General features: G+C 62.2%; 1 protein-coding gene across 2 annotated transcripts in view; it reads left to right on the top strand.

The window, feature by feature from the left end:
* Nucleotides 1-20117, top strand: part of GRAMD4 (GRAM domain containing 4) — a 72366-nt gene that overhangs the window by 37992 nt on the left and 14257 nt on the right. For both annotated transcript variants that reach the window (XM_044226839.1, XM_044226840.1), the window contains exons 4-5: nt 15064-15184; nt 19079-19140. In XM_044226839.1, coding sequence (XP_044082774.1) covers nt 15064-15184; nt 19079-19140 — 183 coding nt within the window. The remainder of the gene's footprint in view (nt 1-15063; nt 15185-19078; nt 19141-20117) is intronic.

Raw genomic sequence — 20117 nt, 5'->3', positions numbered from 1 at the left:
CCCAGCTCTGCAGCCACGTGGGGCCCCTCGCCTGCCTGGGACAGTGGGTGTCTGGGCATGGTGAGGAGCCTTGGGGGCTGGCCCTGCCTTGCTCTCCTGGGAAGCAGGTAACTTGGGCCTCGCTGCATTTCTGCACAGTGTCCAGCCCCCCAGGAGAACGCCTCTAGCCTGTCCATGCTCCCCTGGGTGTGAGCATGTGTATATGTGTTGGAGTGCGTGCATGTGTGGACGTGTGTGTGCATGCGTGTACAGGGCCATTGGCTGTGGGCGTGTGCAGGTGTGGTGTCGTCCCTTTGCTAGCTGGGCCTGGGCACTGTGGTTCCAAGGACAGTGCCGTGAAGCACCGTGGTCTCCCCACGAGTCCAAGGTCATTGCCGAGACTGCTCAGGCAGGTGCCTCCCAGCAGTGGTGGGCCAGCCTGATCAGGTCCTGGTGACCTGGTGCCCGTGACCTTGGCCCACGCTGAGGTCCCGCAGGGGGGCTCTGTGTGAATGAAGGGGCTGGCTGCCTCACGGGTGCCCTGACCGGTCCTGGCAGAGCTGGACAGATGCTGCCCAAGGCATCAGTGGGACTTGGTGCAGTTGCCTTGGTGAATGAAGCAGCCGAATAGGGGTGGTTTCACGGGGCCTTGGTGAGGCAGAGCCAAGCGCTGTCCATGCGAGAGCATCTGACCAGGGAGCCCCAGCTGGGGAGGGGAGCAGGGGTTCCCTGGCATGGGCAGGGCAGGTGGGGTACAAGACCCCGTCGGGTGGACAGCCAGGCAGGATGGCGGGGGCCTACAGGGACGCCTCCCTGGACCTCCACCTCCACTGCCCCCGGCATGGCTGGCATCTCAGCCCGTCCTTGTGGTCTGTCCTCAGCATTTTGCCGGAGGAGCGTCTCGTTTCCTCTTGGGCAGCCCAGGTCGTAGACGTGTGTGGTGTGGTTGAGACAAGCGGCCCTTACGGACATTCCTTTAAACCACAGGACGCTTCAAGCAGATACAGAAGCAGAGTGTCTCACGTGCTCGCAGCTTTGGCAGGAGGTGGCCAGCGGCGGGCAGGTGGCCCCCACCAGGCTGGCTTTGGAAGCCAGGCCCAGCCAGCCCCCTGTCCTTCATCTGTACTTGTCAGTCAGCAGCTCCTGGTATTTTAAAAATGAAAGCCACGCGTCTGATACCACAGCTGAAAACATCCATCACCTTTCAGATCGTCAGACCCCCAGCCTAAGCGCAGATTTCCCCAACAGTCTTCTCATTTTTTGGCAACCCCCGGAGCAGCACCTGAGGCCCCTCGTTGAGTGACTGGTGCCCCTCTTCAGGCTCCGGTGGTGCTGGTTCCCTGAGTTGTTCTTTGTGGTGGAACCCAGGCCCGCTGCGGGGGGTGCCTGCACCCTGTACCTTGGCCTGGCTGACCCTGTGGGCTCCCCATGGAGCCAGCGTGGCCGCGTCCCCTGGGCGCTCTCTGGGAGGGCTCCCTCGGTGGCGGCTTCCCTGCGGTGGTTTCCGTCCTTGGTCACGGGGCTTCGATCTGTCGCTTACAGAACGATGACTTTCTACCCCTCCAGCCTTTCTCTGTTTGCTCACTGACCTATTTCTGAAAATCTGACTGTTCGATTGCTCTGAAGGTTGGCCTCTAGGCAAGGGCAGGATACAGGCTTGGGTTATCTCCCTTAGTGTCCAGTTTCCAAAATCAGGAGCCGATTCCCTGCTCAGACCATCCTCCGGGGGTGACCGGTGAGAGTGTTGGGCTTGTTGGGGCCATCATGAGATCGGAGCGATCCCTCGCTTTGTGCTGTGACGAGACACTCTGGGCTTTTTTTTTTTTTTTTTTAAGATTTACTTATTGGAGAGAGAGCATGCGTGCATGTGGAGGTGGGGGAGGGGCCGACGGAGAGAATCCCAAGCCGACTCCCCACTGAGCGTGGAGCTGATGCGGGGCTCCCTCTCAGGACCCCGAGATCATGACCTGAGCCGAAATCAGGAGTCTGATGTTCAACCAACTGAGCCACCCAGGTGCCCCCCGCTCCCAGGCTCCTCTTAAACATTCCCTTCCCCTGTCCTGGAATTAGTCATTTCCCCTGGCTCCTGTTGGTCAAAAGTAGTTTTAAGATGGTAAATAAGGATTCTGGGGGTACTCACTGCTCTCGGTGTTTCTGACCTTTCCAGGGGGCGGAGGTAGGACATCCCAAGTTCATTCTGATAACTTGAATTTGTATCCAAGACCATGGAGTTTGGGGATTCTTTCTTCCTCCCTCCCTCCCTCCCTCCCTCTCTCCCCTTTCTCTCTTTCTTTCAAGATTTTATTTATTTATTTGACAGAGATAACAAAAGAGGAAGCACAAGCAGGGGAAGGAGGAGAGGGAGGAACAGGCCTCCCGCTGAGCAGGGAGGCCCGAATGGAGGCTGGATCCCAGGACCCTGGGATCATGACCTGAGCCGAAGGCAGATGCTTAAGGGACTGAGCCACCTGGGCGTCCCCTGGGTTTTTTCTTTTAAATAAAAATAATGAAAAAGTGGACGGATGATCTAAGATTTGCTGTCTTGACCATTGGGACGTGTGCCCCTCAGGGGCGTTGACCCTGACCCTTTCCCGGTGTTGTGCCACCGTCACCGTCACCACGTGTGGCCGTCTCTTGAAACCGAAACCTTGCCCCTGTGAAACTGCAGGTCCCCTGCCCCTCCCCCGCCCATGGCGCCACCGTCCCACCGTCCCTCTGACTCCTCCTGGGGGATCCTGTGAATGGAGCCTCAGGGTGTCTGTTTGTGTGGGGCTGACTTCAGGGAGCACAGCGCCCTCCGGGTTCATCGGGGTCATAGCAGGTGTGAGCATTTCCTTCCTTTCCGCTCCACCGTGTGGGTGGACCACGCTGGGTCTCTCCGTCCGTCCGTCCGTCCGTCGGCAGGCCCTTGCGTCACCTTCCCCGTGGGGCAGCTGTGGCCCCGGTGTGTGTTTTCTCTCCCAACCCCTGCTCCCAAACCCCGAGGGCTTCACTCGACCTCATCAGACCATTCTCGGAGCCTCTCCTGCTGCCAGTCCCGGTTCCCACCCGCGACACGGGCGAGGCCTCGCTCATTTTATGCCTGGGTCCCACACGTGGTGGCCCCGCTGTGTTCGCTGGTTCCTCTGCACTCGGCGGAACCGATCCCACGAGGCTTGTACGGGGACGGGACTGTGACTTTTCCCCTCTTTGTGGCGACGTCATCAACTCAGTACAGACTGGCGTGCGTGTGTTTCTTGTTGCTCTAGGTCTTGAGAGATGGCTCTGGTTTCCTGCTCACTTTTTCTTTTGACCCAATTTAGATTCATAGGAAGGTCACAAGAAGAGTACCAACACCCTGTGGCCTTTCCAGCCAGATTGTCCCCAAGGAGAGCATTTGACCCTGTTTGTCTGCCGGCCTGTCTCGGATCCTTCCTTCCGTCCACCTGTGTGTTTGATTCCCTGACCATGTTTGGTGGCCATCTGCGGACACAGTGTCCCTCGGGCTCTGATGGCTTCTGTGGATTTCCTGGGCGCGAACATCTGCTCTTACCTGTCAGTCCGGGTGTCACTGCGTGGAGATGAATGTGGACACCAGACACTCATCCAGCCTGAGACCCGCTCCAGCTTCCCTCGGTATGCAGGGATGTCCTGGAATTTTTAGCAGAAGGTGCCTGGTCACATGTCACACTTTACCCACGTGTGTCCTGTGTCCACAGGCTCCTGTCACCGAGCCGTGGCTCAGCCTGGCTTTGTGTTCCAGATGTCAGCATTCTCGAAGAGTATAGGTACCTTGGTCTGGGTGTGTACCATATCCCCATGGGGAGGTCAGGTCGGGAGTGTCCCAGGTGTGGTGCCGCCTCAGCAGGCACACGGCGTCATTTTGTTCTGTTAACACCTGTCATAAAGAGTTCTCATCTTTTTCATTTTTGGTTTTTAAAGATTACGTATTTATTTGAGAGAGAGCAAGCGAGCGAGCCAGAGAGGGAGACGCAGGCTCGCAGGGAGCCCGATGCGGGACTCAGTCCCAGGACCCGGAGCCGAAGGCAGAGGCTTAACCCACGGAGCCCCCCAGGCGTCCCTGAACAGTTCATTTTAAAACTAATCTTATTTTTGCAATCGCCTGAAATTATTTACGTGGTTGCAGTCCAGATGTCCTCCGCAACGCCAGTCGGTTTTCCCGCGCGCTCGCTCCTCTGCTGACTCGCTGCCTTGCGATGTTGTGGTTGACCCTTCCCTCGACTCTGTCGTGGAAGCAAGTACGTTCGTTTGTCCTGACCATCTCTCTAAGGTAAATCCTGTCCCGGTCTCACTTTCTCCACACTCACATCGTCTCCCCGAGGTCCCTCCGGATGGTCCTGCCACGGGTCCCGTGTTCCATCTGCCGTGTGGACCCGGCACGCATGGTGTAACCCCACTGTGACTTGTGTCCTTTGTGCCCTTAGCTCCCTCGTCTGCAAAAGCCTGCATGGTCGGTGTGAAAATTCCATTCAGTGACCTGTAGTGCTTTCTCCCCGAAAGCAGACGATTATTCTTCATGGGGAGGAGGCAGGAGCCCGAGTGTGCAGCGGCTGGCTTCACCATGAAATATTGAACAGTCCAGATGTCCCCGGGAGGAATGACGCAGGAGGGGGAACGGGAGATGGGAGCGCGCTCCGGCTCGTGATGGCAGGCAGGCGCTTGGGTCTGCTAAAGAGGCACGTGAATGCGTTGAGAGCATCATTCGTTTTCATTCAGCGGCTGCTGCCTTCTGCGCTCGTGCGCCCTCTTCTCGTTTCTGTGCGTTTCCCTGTCCCCGGCTGGGTGGGGGCCCTGGGAAAGGAGGTTCTCCAGCACTGGGAGCGGCACACGCAGGCTCTCCCCACAGTGACTTGGTGTGCATTTTGGATCCTGGAGGAAACCCTTGTGGAGCCTCAGGGGTCCGGGGGCATCCTGGTGGCTGGGCTGAGCCTGAGGCTCCCTTACCCATGCTGGGCTCTGTGTGGCCGAGAGGTTTCCTCTTCCCGTGTTGAGGTGAAGGTCGTGGAATCCTCCCCGGACTGGCTGGGGGTCCCCCAGGGGGCCCCGCCCTGGGGTCTTGAGCCCTCAGGGTCGGAACCATCCGCCCTGGGCCACGGACACCGGCCCGGTGCCAGGTGCGTGCCGGTTCCCGGTGGATACAGGTGGGCGGACGGCAGAGGTAGCTCTTGTAGGCCGTGTTCTCGGGGGGAGGCCCCTCATCTCGGGCCCCGGCGCTCCTGCAAGCCCCCCTTCCTGTTCGGATACACAGCAGGTCAGCATGGCTCCCGGCTGCCCATGTGACAGGGTTTTCCGGGGAAGCAGGTCGGGGAGGCGACCTGTCTACTCCTGCGGCCCGAAGCGCCTCTCCAAGTGCCTAGACTTAGCAGGGGGGCCCTGGAGGGCAGGCAAGTTTCTGAGCCGCCAGCGTGGGTGACGGAGGAGGAGGAAGCACTTTCTCACTCACAACGTCCTCTGCAAACAGGAGGGCCCGGGAGCTGCCCGCAGCCTGCTGCTAGGGGGTCGGGCCATTGGAAGCCTGTGGACAGCAGGGTGAGGTGTGGGGTTGGTCAGAGAGCGGATCGGGACCTGCAGGTGTCCATCTGGGGTCTGGCTTCTTGTTTGTTAGGCTGTGGTCCTGCTGTGAACTCGCTGGCACAGAAGGTAGGACAGATGACAGACCGGAGTCTGGGTGTGCAGATCACACGAGCTTTATCTCAGAAAAAATGGAATTGGCCCCTAAGAAAATGACCTGTCCGACCCACTGAACGGGCCAGAATTCCGTATTTCTAGATCCTTCCATTGCCGGGTAAGAATGTGCCTGTAATCATTCATCGCGGACGTGGGGCTCGGAGGCCAGCTCGCCGCCCCAGGCCGTGTCGTCGCAGCCGAGCACCCCGCCTGGCCAGCGCGCACTTCAAGGGAGAGGCTCCTGGTCCTGCCAGCGCCAGCCCTGCTCTCTGGGACGCAGGGCTGTGGGGGTCTTGGGGTAAGGGTGAAGTTGGGGAGGAAGCTGGCACATACCTGCCCGTGTGTCGGAGGGCTCTGTGTCCGGGGTCGGCCGCGTCCTCTCACGGGCCCCGTGGAAGGTGACGGAACTGAGCTCCGTGGAGAGTGTCGAGGCAGGAGCCATGCTGAGCTCTGGGACCTCTCTCCATGGTGCTCTGCATCTCCCCCTGAACCCCTCACTGCTCCCTGGGGTGGGGGAGGATGTGACCCCCCACGTACGGGTGGTACGGCTGAGCTCTCGTGGGCACAGGGGGAGAGAAGCTGCTGGGGCCACATCTTTCCCCACCCTCGGCCGGCTCCTGGCCGGTCCCCTTCTGCTCAGACCCTCAGCGGTATGCGTGAGGCCCAGCTGGCAGGGACGGGCTGTCCTGTGGTGTGGGGCTGCCCCAACTCTCCCTCATCCACGTTTCATCTCTCTACGGAGCGAGATTCTTGTGTGACAGAGGGAAGGTCGCTGCTGCCTTATCTCTGTGTTCCCCCAGCTCGGGCCTGCAGTCAGGTGGCCGCGGGATGCTCCGTGCGTATCTGAGTGGACACTGTCTAGGGGTGCATGCGTCCGTGGGTAGGCGAGCGGATGGATGGGTCGCTGGGTGGGTGCGTGGATCGTGGGTGGGGGTGGACGGTGGACGGATGAGTCAGTGCTGGGTGAGGACATGAGTGGATGAGCAAACAGACCGTTTCTTCTACTGAGCTTCTGCACACCCTGCCAGGCCCCGCCGGGCGCCGGCCCAGCTCTGGTCCTCCACACGCTTGCTCCGTCCTGTCTGGCGTTTGGGCCCGTAGCTCGTGTTTCGTGTGTGCCACGCTTGCTCCCCCACTCGGAGACTCGGCCTGGTCTCACCTTGCTGGGGAGCAGAGCCCCTGCCTGCCCCCACCCCAGGGACGGCCAGGGGCCCGGAGGGCTCAGCTGTTGGTGCTGAGGGCTGCGTTGGAGAGAGAGGGACTATGGAGGCGGGGGCTGGCGCCCACACACTCTGTTCCAGAACCGGGTCCAGGGTCCCAGAGCCCGGACCACAGGCGGCCTGATGAAGCCCACCATCTCTCGTGAAGGGCTTTCGGTTCCTGGGATAGGCTGGGACCCTGTTTCTTATTAGTTTACATGGAAAACATTTCAACACACTACCTGTTCGTCCAGACCCCCAGTCCGTTTCCTAAGACACCCTGGAAGCACTGTGACAGGCCGGTGTCTCAGCAGCCCGTCTCAGTGGCGTGAGCTGTTCGAGGCAGTGCTGTTCGCGGGTCTCTGAGGGCACAGTCTCTGACCGCTCGTCCGGGGCTCGAGGAGCACAGCAGCGGGGAGGACGGGCGGGTGTAGGTTTACTGTAGAAGCCAGGCGTCGCCAATCACGACTGTCCCTCTGCAGAGAGCAGCTGAGGGGGGGAGGCCGCAGTGGCTGCTTCTCTGGCCATTGAAAAGTAAACCCATGCCCTTTCTCAGAACCTGATAACTCGTCACCGTTGAGCACGTGGCCCTACCTTCTAGAAGGGTCCCCAGCGTTGGCCAGAGGGGTGAATTGGGCTAGCAGGTCGCCACTGGCAAGGGAGGTGAGGGGGCGGAGACTGGGGCCCCCAGGTGTGCTGGGCTCCCACCTGGCCAGGTGGCAGAAACAGCTCCGCTTTTCCAGTGGTCTCTGTTTGCAGGCATGGCTGGTGGGAAGGAGTTTTATTTAAGGATTATCACTTGATTTTTATTTTTGGCTGTGGCTGGGCCTGTTGAATTATGTGCCAAGAGGACTCCTGCTTGAAGAGTTCTACTTTTACAGGTTTAAAAATAGCCTGGAAGCTGGTTCCTTCCTCCCAGTGACTTCCCCGGAGGCTGGGCTGCGGGGTTGGGCTGCGGCCCGTGCCGTCTGGGCGCGTGGTGGGCGGGAGCCCAGGCGTCCTGTCTTTCTCCCTCTGAGCCAGGGTGGCTGTGGGCTGCTGGCGTGGGAGGTGCCCGGGGTGACCGTCGGCGTGCCTTCTCTCGTGACCTTCTCTCGGGCCGGGGGCGGTCTGCCGGCTGCAGCGCGTGCGCAGCTGCTGCCCGACTCGCTTGGCCACACGGCGCTGCCGTCCGCCTCCTCGCGGGGCTCCCGTCTGCGGCTCGCTCGCCATGTCCCTCTGAAAGCAGCGGTCGGCGGTCCCTGTGAGGAGGTGGGCTGCAAGCCCGACCCGACGGTCTTCTGTTCGGGGTCCCTGAAAGCTGCTGCGTGCGCGGGACCTGGCCCGCTGGGACATCGAGCCTCACCGGACAGTCAAGCCTCCGTGGCTCAGTCGCTCGAGGGGCTGAGTACCGGACTCTTGCGTTTGGCTTGGGTGGTGATCTTGGGGTCCTGGGCCGGAGCCCTGCGTCAGGCTCTGCACTCGGCGTGGGGACTGCTTGTCCCTCCCCCCCATCCTCCCACCCCCCCCGCGGCCAGCAGGTGCCGGTGCAGCCTTTCTCTCTCTCTCTAAACGGAATAAATAGATTAAATCTTAAAAAGAAAAAAGGGAAAAAGAAAGTCTGCTGCCCGGCTGCTCTGGTGGGCGGTGGGCGGCGACAGGCCGTGTGCTGGGGAGCGCGCCTAGTTTCCCTCCGTGCCACATACCCACAGCCTTGCTTTGCTCTCGCAGGGACCCCGTTAAACAGGACTCAGGGAGGGAATGAACGAATGACCGTGCTCACTCTTGTCTCCCGGGGCGACCTCAGATCCTAGAAGGTTTGGGGGTTCAGACTCACTCCTTAGGCAGGCATTTTGGGTCCCCCAGCCTCCCACAGGCTTCCGATGGCCCCTGGCTGTCTGTGCCGGGTCGGCAGATGTCACAGGCCCTTGTGGCCACACCGGTCCCTGAAAGGGAGCGGATCATTGTGCCGGGAACCTCGCGGCACATCCTGGGCAGGCCTGGTGGGCGCTCACACGGTGGCCTTTCTGCCATGCGTGTCTGTGACTAAGCAGCCTCATGTGTGGGTTGGGGCTCCCACTCCTAGGGACCCCGCCTGTCACTCAGCCCCAGCTCAGATGGACGAGTGGGTTTCCCAGGCCCCTTGCCAGGGTGGCTCCCTGGGCCCGGGAGGCAGGCTGGTTGCAGCCTGCCCCACGCAGAGGCACAGAAGGGCTCAGAACAGCCTGGAACAGGTGTGTTCCCGGGACAAGAAGGCCCCCTTTGGGCCAGGTGGACAGAAAGGCTCCTCACTTCCTCCCGGGGCCAGCATGGCTCCTTGGACGCAGTGTCTTGTCTCAGGAAGGAATGTGGGGGGCAGAATCCTGGCCCCTGAAAGTGCAGCCTGGTCACCAAAACCGTGACTGACTGATCACCTTGCTGGGCACAAGGGATTCGTAATTCAAGGTGAGGATTTGAGCGGGCTGTTCTCTGGGCCGACCCCGCGCTCAGACTGGTTCCTCACAGGCGGCCTTGTGAGAGGGAGGTGGACGGTCAGAGCTCACAGTGATGTCACTGCAGCCGGGGTCATCAGCTGAGGAGCGCAGCGTCACTAGAAGTGCGGAAAAGCAAGAGACAGATCCTTTCTGAAATTTCCAGAAGGAGCCACCAGAAAAGAAATTTCCAGAAGGAGCACCAGAGAAAGGGGACGTCTCCTCACAGCTTCACCAGGAAGGGGGCTGAGCATGTTTGTGGGGCTGCGGCCCAGGGTCCGCTCTGGCCAGCGGGTGGGCTTCATGGCCCGGGTGCAGGGGTGAGGGCTGGGGGTGGTAGAAGGAGTGCGTTCGGCTTGGGGAGGCCCAGGAGCATGGGGAGCAGCTCTGGGGCGGAGGTACCCGCCTCCATCATGGGAAGGACAGGGTGGGGCTGGGGGACATCGTCAGGGAGGCCCCGGTTCGGGGGACACGGCTCTCGGCCAGTGGGGGCCCCCTCGTCTCTGACACGGCCCGTGATTGTGAGCCTGTCTGCTCGGTGCTCTGGCGGGTCTCGGGGGGCTCCGTGTCCACACCTGTTTCCATGGGCCTTGCTGACGGTTGCCACGCGGTGGAACCCAGCCACGTGCGAGCTCTCACGGGTTGGTGTCACAGGGAAGGGGGTTCGGGGTGGCCCCTAAGGAAAGTGTGGTTTCCCGCTGATGATACTGGACGGGTGTCGGGCTGCCGGGACCTTCAGGTGGAGCTGAGCTCTGTGGAGGCGGCTGGGGGGTGGGTGGGTGCTGGCGCTCGGAGGAGCAGACGGGAAAGCAGCAGAAGCTCCCAGCCGGGGCTCCCGGGAGCAAGGTCGTCATGACGTGCCGTCCCTCGCCTCTGTTTTCCCCATGAGAGTAGCCAATGCCCCCCGTCGTCCTCTACCATCCTCCCTCTCCCTGGCCACCTCCACTGCCCCCCGCTACCCCTCGCTGTCCTCACTACCCCCATTGTTCTCCGCTGTCCTCACTGTCCACCACCCTCCTGGCTGTCCCCCGTTGCCCCCACATAAAGCAGACAATGAGATGGCAATCTCTTTGGCTCTCCGCACGTTCACCCAAGCCCGGTCCTTGTGAAGTGGCTCACAGAGGCGGCCCCCAGGGCACCCGACTGAGCCATGGCCACTCCCCTTGGGAGAGATGTGCTCCCGCCCATTTTCAGGACTGTCCGCCTGTGAGCGCTTGGTTGACAGGTCACCGTGGAGGCTCACTCTGAGCCTTTGGTCCACAGGCTCATCCAGTGAGTCTGGGCCGAGTACCTGTTTAGGCCGGGCCCACCGAGGGAGGGTCCCGTGGTGCAGAAGGGAGTCCCATCGGAGGTGGTGGAGCTGCACTCTGCAGACACGCGGGTGGACAGAGATGTCCTACGGCCAGTGGGCGCCTGCCCTTTGGGAAGAGTGTCCCAGGGCCCCACCTGTGTCAGGACAGGAGACCTGCCTTCCGCTTCTCTGGCTTTTCCCGGAGCCGGGCTGGGTCCTGGACTGTCCCAGGCAGTAAACACATGGGGGCCGTGGGCCCAGGTCACGTGAATGTGGACCGAGAAGTGTGTTACTGGTGGCCACGTTCGCTGAGCCTTGCCCTGTGGACCTGCGTCACCTCTAGGAGTCCCCACACCCTGAAGAGGACCCACAGGAAGAAGACTATGTGACAGGATGCCACGTTCTGTTTGGGGGGGGGGGCATCAGGCAGGGAGGTTTCTCAGGGGAAATGACGGCTTAGGACTGAGAGGCAGGGAGGGGGCATCAGCATGTGCAAAGGTCCTGGGGCAGAGTCGGACTGTGGGCATTTGAAGACCTAAAAGAAGGTCCTGGTGGCAAAGACGAGGGAAGAGCAGAGGGAGACACAGCTGGTGAGGTGGGGTGGGGGCCCTTGCTGAGTGGGTGGGTTTGATTGCAAACCCCTGCCGACTCGGAGGCAAGACAGCAGTGGGTTCTGACGGGCTTTCCGAAGAACCCGACTGCTGTTGCTAGCCAGACTGCAGGGTGGAAGGGGACCAGCCGGGCACTGGGGTAGGAGCTGAGACCAGCGGAATTCATGGGTTTGGGGTACTTTCAGGATGTCCTGCATGTGCTGGCTGCCTGACACAGGTCCCCTGGGCACAGAGGAGCCTGGCTGGCTACTGTTGGGGGGCGGGGCACATGCAGCTCCATCAACAGGGCTGGGGGCCCTGGGCTGGGCTTCCCGCAGCCCTTCCTGTCACCCACGTCACTGGCCACCCTTCCCTTGCTCCCGTTTCTGGGTCTAACTGGGCAGGGGCCACCCCCTCGTCTCAGATTTCCCTTTTGCTTGGCCCCTTTATGAACCCTGTTCTCTGCCCCCAGAGGAGGGTCAGGACCTCCGTCTTCAAGGAAGGTGCCCGTGGGAGGGCCACCCTGCTTCATCCCAGGACGGAGGGGATGAAACCGTGCGAAACCGTGGCTGGGGGAGCCAGGAGGGACTGCTCCCCGTGGGCTGGGCGTGGCATCCCCCAGGCCCCTTTTGGGGAGGGCCTTCTCCCGGTGAGTCTGCAGGGGAGGGGCCCCGAAAGGTCTACAGAAGCTGGAGGAGGCTGGGGCCCAGCGGGGCGGGCACACGAGAGGGCCCCGAACACCCCCACGTGTTTACGGAGCCAGTGGGTCCCAGCACGCAGCAAACCTCGGTGTTTCTCACTGGTTGGTGACCAAACCCAGCAAGCCACGGACTCCTCAGGCAGATGTTGTGGCTGGGGCCACAGGCTCTCTTGAGGCTGGAGGGTCTTCTGACCTGGGGCCTCTCTGCCTCCCCGTGTACCGTCCGGGCAGGGAGTCCTGCTGCTCACATGCAGTCGTGCTGTAACCCGCCTGGGGCCTCCAGCTGCCAGTCTGACCTTGGCCAGAGTTTTGGGGGCTCGGGCTCAGTCCTGTGTCCTTTGGTCTGAGGCAGCGGGGACCTGAAAGGAAGCTGCTGGGTCGCCCCGAGCACCTCCCTGTACCCCCCAAACCCCCCCACCGAGAGAAGGTTCCTGGGCAGCAGGGCCCCCCCCAGCCAGCTGTCCTTACCGTGCGTGTCCCTGAGAGGCCAGGCCTTTGTTTCGGTCCCCCTGTCATCACCAGCGTCCCGCTGCATGAGGTTGTGCGGTGCTTGCTGGTGGAGCAGCGGGACGCAGATCTGACATGGGGGACTGCGGGGACCACAGCCATCCGGGGCTCAACAGCCTGCTTCAGTCCTGCCCGGGCCCCGGGTGCTGCGGACCTAGCAGATTGACTGGGCGACTTTAACTCTGCTAAAAAGGGGACATGGGGTTGTCAGCTTCCGGCCAAGGCTCGTGGAGAAGGCTGAGCTCCCGTCTCGGCCCTCAGCAGCCCTGCCAGCATGCAGAGGTGTCTGTTTAGGCTGTGTTACCCCCGGGGCCACGTCCCCACTGCACCCGCCTCTCCCTGTAGGGCGGTCAGGACATCTCACCACGTAGTTGTATCCTATCCGGACGTGGGGAGCCCTGCCCCGCCCCGCGAGGCAGCTGGTTGTCTGCCCCTCATGCCTTCATGGTCCATCTCTCCCCGGTGGGTACTGACCCCTCTAGGATACGGTAGAGAACCTCAAGAAGTCAGGGCTGACATCCGGGAAGTGCGGGGGCGCGGAAGGGCGGAGAGGGGATGAGCCCTGTGTCATTGTGGGGCTGTGGCAGGGGGTCTGCTGTGTGCCCAGTTCAGAAACAAGGCTTGGGTGCCCATCTGCAGGAGCTTTAGTCCCGAAGGAGACGGCCTGGGATTTCCGGATGGATTCCACTGCATTTTATCGTGATACAGATGTTTTGCTCGTTGGGTTTGCAGGGGACTTGGTCTAGTCCTTGAGAAAGCTGCCTGCGGCCAGGTTTCATTCCCCAGATGTTTGTGGGGTGATTGAGTGGCGGGGGCTCTGCAGGACAGCAAAGGATTCGCCTGCAGGGACAGCCAGGGTCCTGTGCTCTCCTGGCCGGTGCCCACTGACCAGGGTTGGCGTCTCAGGAACAGTGTGAAAGGCAGGGCCTGCTTGTGGCTCTGCTTCCTCTGGGCCAGAGCCTCGGAGCAGCCCCGGGGTCACAGAAGAGCGCCATGGAGTAGCGTGTGTGTGGCTCTGCAGGGCAAGCTGGAGGGCTGGCCGGGCTGCCTGAGCTCAGTCCCTGCTGGGGCCCAGATGTGTGTCCCCCCCAGATGCATACAGGGCTTAGGAGGTGGAGACCCTGGATGGGGTGAGTGTCCTCAGGAGAAGAGGAGACGCCTGAGCCCTTCCTCTCTGCCATGGGAGGACCTTACAGAGCGGCGCTGCCCAGGCTCGGCCGGCACCGTGACCGCAGACTTGGCAGCTCCGGAACGTGGGGGGGGGGCTGTGATTCAAGCCCCCAGCCCGTGGTCTCCTGCCCTGGTTGCATGAGCGGAGATACACCCACCTTCGTCATATCTGGTCTCCGAAACGGAGGCCTCGCCTGCACAGGGACGCTGGCTGGTGGTCAGCTCTGGGATGGTCGGGGACGGAGGCAGACGGAAGGCGTTGGGGCCTCGGCGGAGGCTGGTTGTGCTGTCTCCAGGCCGGGGTGTCCAGCGTGTGCAAACGCAGTGAGCCGTCCACTCAGGATCCGAGCCCCCGCGTGGGCCCCACTCTGGGGGGGTTCCTCTTGCTGCTGCACCAGAAACCGGGGGCCTTAAATAGCGTGTTTGTTCTCTTACAATTCCGGAGGCCAGAAGTCCAGCAGAACGAGGGTCACGTGTTGGCAGGGCTTTGTGTCCCCCGCAGGGTCTGGGGGAGAATCTGCGTCCGTGGCTCATCCGGCTTCATGAAGCCCACAGTCCCGGGCTGCCGGCCCCTTCTGCTGCCCTCTCCCTGCCCTCTCTCCTCTCCCTGACCTCTGACCCTTCCGGCTCCGCTAGTTTATGTAACGGTGATTACACTGGGCCTGGATGGCCAGGATGGTCCCGTCTCAAGGTCCTTTCTTTGGTTTCCTCTGTAGTATAGGGCTTTGTCTGTGGAGGAGACATAGTCCCAGGTCCCCAGAGTCAGGTCGGGACCTCTTTGGGGGGACTGCCACCTAGCTTATCACACATGGCAGTCAGACCCACAACTGCATGGCCCTTGGTTTCCACCCGTCCTGGAATAACCATCAGTTCCTCCTTCGGGCTCTGCACGCCCTGCCCCTGCCCCATCTCCCTGGTGACCGCCCCCCTCCGCTCCCAGGCCCCTCCTTGCCTCAGGGCCAAGGCTGCTGCTGAGCCTGCTGCCCGCCCTTCCCCCGGGAGCCTGCCGCCTTCGTGTTCACCCCATCCTGGTCCTGGCTCGGGCCGCAGGAGCTCCTGCCGTGCTCCTGGGTCATCAGCGGCTGGGTGGGGGAGCCATCTGTCAGCCCCCGGCAGGGGCTCGGCTCTGTGGCTGAGGCTTGCAGACCACACCCAGGGCATGTGTGTGTCCAGACGATGTCCACTGGGTCACAAGTGCCACCGGATTCCCTCCCCTGGGGCGTCTGGAGGTGCTGTTGCGGCGAGCTGCCTTCCATGGTGTGGTTTGCGCCTGTTCTGCTTGGTGCAGACTTCCTCACTGCAGCTTTGTGCCCACCGTGGGAGAAGAGCCCGACCAGTAGCCCCCAGCAGGTGTCCCCTAGAGAGGACCAGGGGAGCTGCCACAGCCTGGCTGGCGAGGACGGGGCCCTCTGTCCAAGGGCTCCGAAAACCACGCCCACCCTGGGCACCTCTGCCCTGGGAGGGCGGAGCAGGTCCAAGCGCCGGTCACGTGGCGGTTCTCTCCCCGCAGAGGAGGAGCTCCGGAAGCTCAGGGAAGAGACCAACTCGGAGATGCTCCGGCAGGAGCTGGACCGGGAGCGGCAGCGGCGGATGGAGCTGGAGCAGAAGGTCCAGGAAGTGCTGAAGGCCAGGTGAGGGGGTCGAGGGTGCCGCGCTGCCCACTCAGCCCTTCCTTGCCCGTGCGCCCCCCACAGGCGGCCAGCACCCCTTCCCGCGCCATCCCGCCGCACGCAGTTACTGCCGGGTTGGCCCGTCACGAGTGGTCGCCCTCATCCCCGCAGGGCCCCTCCCAGCTTCTGGAGGGGATGACGTGAGCCCTGCCGTGGGGCGGCGCTGTCCCCACGCGTGGCCTCCTCTCGCACCCACCTCTCTGCCTGCACGAGCTGGGCCACCGCCTTGCGGTGCTGCCCGTGAGAGGAGGGTCCTTCCAGGAGGGTATTTGTGGGTTCTGAGAGCCATGCACTCCCTGTCCTTCTGGAAACCCCAGGAGGCTCCCCGTCCGTCCATGCGGCCTGCAAGCTGGTGGCCTGGCAGATGAGGCTGCCGCTGGGCGAGGCCAGCCAGAACGGGTTTGTCCGTGGGGTGGACAAGGGCCCGGTCACTTTCAAGTGTCTTCTGTGGCTTTGGCTCTGAGGACACCCACCCTCCGGGCGCCTCCATGCATAGGGCTTGGCTGCTGGGAAGGAGACGGCTCCTGTTCTGCAGCCAGAGCTGGCTTCCTGTCCGGGCTGACCCGTGGTTCTCTGCTCCCGGGAGCTTGGGGCATCTGGTCCTCTTCGCAGGAAGGGTCTCTGCTTCCGTGCTCTGTAGGCAGTTCTGACGACTCCTATGGGCTTTTGGGCAACCTTGAAGTAAGGCTCTATTGCCTGTCCCCACAGGGCTATGGTGGGGTTCTCTGGGATTCTTTGTGGGGGCCTCAAGCTTGTTAGGGGAGGGGTGTCCCTTACTTCCCCATTCTGTCCCGGCCACGAGGCCGGCAGCCCTTCCCAGACACCAGCACATGGGCCTCAACCTGTACGTTACCTGACGTTTAACCTTTCCCATCTCTAGATGTTTTCGTTATGCAGAAGGGTGCATCCGGGGACCTGACCTGTGGACGCTGAGAGAGCCAGGGCCTGGCGCCGTCCCAGGGGCATGGCCAGCTGTGGGTGCCTTCTCCACCTGCCGGCCACGGCCAGCCTCCCGTGGTGCATCTCAGCACCGTGCTGAGAATGTGCTCTGTCCGGTGCTGGAGTCGTTTTCTGTCTGGCTTTGCCCGGAGCCGTTGGCTGGAGGCGGCACTTCCCCCTGGGGTTGAGAGGTGCTTGCCCGAGCTGAGCCCGTGTGCCTGCCCTCTCCTGGCAGGGCCCTGCCTTCCGCTTCCCACCCTCCTGCCCAGTCCAGCCTCCTCATTCTTTCTCCAAAGCCCTATCCGCTTCCGAGGACACAGAGGGACCTGCTGGGTGGTCACGGTAAAGGAATAGCAGTCCAGAGCCGCAGAAGCTAAGGGGCCAGGGGCCCGCTGTGGGGCTGCTCCCCTGCTTTACATAGGGGTGGGATTCAGGAACCTTCTGGAAATGGAGACCTGAAGGGGGGAGGTACAGGGAGAAGCAGGTTCTGTGTAAGTGATGACCTCTTCTGTTGTCACCTCAGTGTCCATCTGGGGTGGCCGCGGGCCATCCCAGTGGGTGAGCATGTGGAGGGGAACCCCCTTATGCACACGCGCGTGCACACACACGGGCACACATGCCCCCAAGCTGCAGATGAGCTCCAGGATTGAAACATGGTAATTACAGTTTATAGAGACCTCTGTTTGGCTTTTAAAGAAAATCCCCCCCAAATCCCTTTGATTGAAGCTTGTTTGTTAGTAGGCAAAGGCCTTCTCTCGTTGGGGTCCAGGAGCGGCAGAGAAGAGCTGCCCTTCTGACCCGGCCTGTCTGCGGCGGGCTGGGCCTGCCGCCACCCTCTGCCCATCCCGCTCCTGGGCTCGGCCGGCACGCCGTGTTGAGCCTCGCTGGGGCCGAGTTGTGTGGGATGAAAGAGACCCTGGTGGTGGTCTGGTGCCCCCAGCCCTGGGGAGGGGTCAGGGCAGAGTGACCCCAGCACCGGGCCTGGCGTCGCACTTGTGGGCCTCCGCGCCCTCTGGCCTCGGGTGGCTGCAGGCGTGAAAATCGGACTTTAAGAAAACAAGTCAGGCACGTTCCACTCTGTCTCGTGTGTGTGGTTGTTGAGCGCTGCCATAGATTGTTCAGAGACATTTCAGAGAATCCAGTTGTTAGAAACATGAGGCCGCCTTTTCCTGATTCAATGAGGTCACGCGGCCTGTATGTTCCCCCGAGGTCACCCCGCTCACTTCCCACCTTCTCCGGAGCAGCAGGCGGGACCGCGTGCCCTGAATGTCCTGGGCTGGAACCTCCTGGCGCACCGTCTGCCCTGCTGTTCGTCTGTCTCTCTGTCCAGCACATGGAAGAGGCACTGACCTGTCCTGCATGTGGGGCGATAGGAAGGGGGTACACTTCCTCCCCTGAAGCCAGCTCGCAGCCCACGAAGATCTGAGCATCTGGGTGTTTCTAGCAGGGATTGTGTTAGAAAGACCACATAGCCAGTTGCCGTGCACACCAAACGGTCACAAGCACGGGACCCCAGGAAGCCCCCAGCCGTGTTCCTCAGGCATGCAAGTCCTCGTGGTGGCCATGTGGCCCCAGGCTTGGGCAGGGGTCTGGCTTGTTAGTGCTTCTCCGGTGAGCTGTGTCTTCCAGAACCTCCAGGCTGGGCACAGACATCCTGGTCCCGAGGCCGGGATGCACACCTGGGAATGAAAGGCCTTGGCCGGGTCCTGGTGTCTCCCGTGTGCCCTGGGCTCCTTTCTGGTTCCCAGGAAAGCCCCACTTGTCAGTGGTCGCTCTGGGCGTGGACTGTTGCTTGGCAGCCTGGCTGCAGGGAGGGGCTGGTGTGGATGCCTGGTCCGCTCCTCCCAGACCGTGGCTTCCTTCCCCGGGACCTCACGTCTGTGCTGTGTCTCCCCCATCCATTGCTTGGTGAGGCTGCAGGCCTCGCTCTCCGTGCTTGTTCCCCATCCAGCTTGCCCTAGAGCCTCCTGCTCTAGGTGACAGTCAGGGTTTCAAGCCTGCAGAGCGGGTCGGCTCATGGAAGCGTGGCGTGAAATCCCACCATATGAGCAGAGCAGAAATCGTGCCCCTTCTTCACAGCAGCCGAGGGCGTGCTCGGGCCGGGGGTCTCCCAGCCCTGCTGTCTCTGTCCTGGAGGCGTCCTCTGTGCCCCACAGGGCCCTGCTGACATTTGCCTGGGGCACCACTTCTCCCACATCCGGGGTCCCTGCTAGACCGAGAGCACCAGAAACAGTGTGGTGCGTCCGTGGCCTGGGCCAGAGCAGAGCAAGGCAGGCAGGGCGGCCGTGGCACGGGCCATAGCCTGGTCAGAGGCCCCCCCAGGGCAGGGGCTGGATCAGCTGCATCAGGCTCTGGTTCAGTAGTCGGGGTGTGGCAGGTGGACGGAAATCCTGGGAGAGCGCTCTGAGGCCAGATGACGGCTGCGGGCCGTGGGGGCTGGGCCGTGGGGGCAGGCAGCCAGGCAGGTGGCTGGCACGGGCCGAGCTGGGACCTGGGCACAGCTGGCCAGCCCAGGGGGTCACCCAGCCTCGGGCCTCGCGTGCTGCCTGTTGGACGTGTCCTGCAGACGAGTGTTTGCTTATCCCACGCTGGTTAATCCATGTAAGGGCTGTTTATTCTGAACGTCATGATGAAGAAGTAGGTGTGTTCATAGCACAGGTGGGAGTAGCGCAGTTATGAGACTTCTTTTCTTTGGTGATCAAAAAAATAGAAGAGCGCGTGCCCATGGGAATGCGGCTCTGAGCTGCCCGGCCGGCCTGCCCCGCTAGCGGGTCCGAGCACTGAGCTCCCAGCGGCGCCCGCAGGCTGGAGCAACCAGTCGTGTGGGCAGACTCCCCGGGAGGACAGCACCTTCCAGAGCCTGCACTTAGCAGCGTTAGCTAACGGGATTCTTGCTGCTTCTTCTCCCTCTTTAAGAACCGAGGAGCCGACGGCCCAGCAGCCTCCGAAGGGGCAGGCCCAGGTCAACAATGGAGCAGGTAGGCCCCTCGGCAGCTGGGCCGGGCGGTGGGGGGCGTGCTGGCCCTGAGCCCGTGGGACTGCGAAGGCGTCTCCAGCTGTGAGTCAGCGAGCTGTCACAGCAAACACAGGCTGTTCAATGGGACAGGATCTTATTTTCCTGTAGAAAGACCACGTGGCCTGTTTCAGCCCTTGCTGATGGAGATGCAGTGTCGTTGCTGTCAAACTGACTCTTTGGCCCCTGACCTGGTGGCCCATGTCCAGAGGCTGGCAGTCCTGACAAGGGACGAGCGGGCAGTGGGGGCCGCCATGGTCAGGATGTGGCCCGGCCCTCCTTGGGTCAGGATGCACAACCCCTTTGCACCTTTTCCTCCCTCCCTGAGCTTCTGTCTGTCTCCCCCACGGCCTTCCTAGAGCTGTTCCAGCAGCAAACTGGACTTTCTGTCCAGCTCTGTAGGCCTGGACCTCTTGGCACCCAACCTGGGGCCCGCTCCCCCAGGCTGAGCCCTCGCAAGCACCCTTGCCGGTGCCGGGAGCACACAGCTGCCCCAGAAGGGCCTCAGGTTAGCCCGCCTCGTCTACAGGGGAGGAAACGGAGACTCGGGAGGGGAAGGCTCTCCAGGGGGCCCCTGCCACGTGGAGGCCCAGCTTGGCCCGGAGTCAGGTCCTGCCTTTCAGAGGGGGAGATGCCCCCTGCCCAGGCACCCCAGTGTGGGAACCCCAGGCGGGCCGGTGCAGGTGCAGAATTGGCTGCTGTGCCCCTCGGGTCACCGGTGCCATGCCCAAGACCCAGGATCCAAGCCAGGAACAGAGACCCCAAGGCCCTGCTGTGCCCTGTGATTGAGGAGTCTCCTGTGCACGCGGGAGTGTGGAGGGTGGGGTGACCCCAAGTTCCCAGAGCCCAGGCCGAGGTCCATTCTGTAGCGGCGGTCACTGGTGTGGTGGGTTCTGTGTGGGGGAGGGAGGGCACGGGTGCGGTGCTTCCCACCCAGCAGCC

The sequence above is a fragment of the Neovison vison genome, chromosome 12 (assembly GCF_020171115.1).
Source record: "Neovison vison isolate M4711 chromosome 12, ASM_NN_V1, whole genome shotgun sequence".
Lineage (NCBI taxonomy): Eukaryota > Metazoa > Chordata > Mammalia > Carnivora > Mustelidae > Neogale > Neogale vison.
Note: the sequence above shows the minus strand (reverse complement) of the source record. Positions and strands in the feature narration are given on the sequence as shown.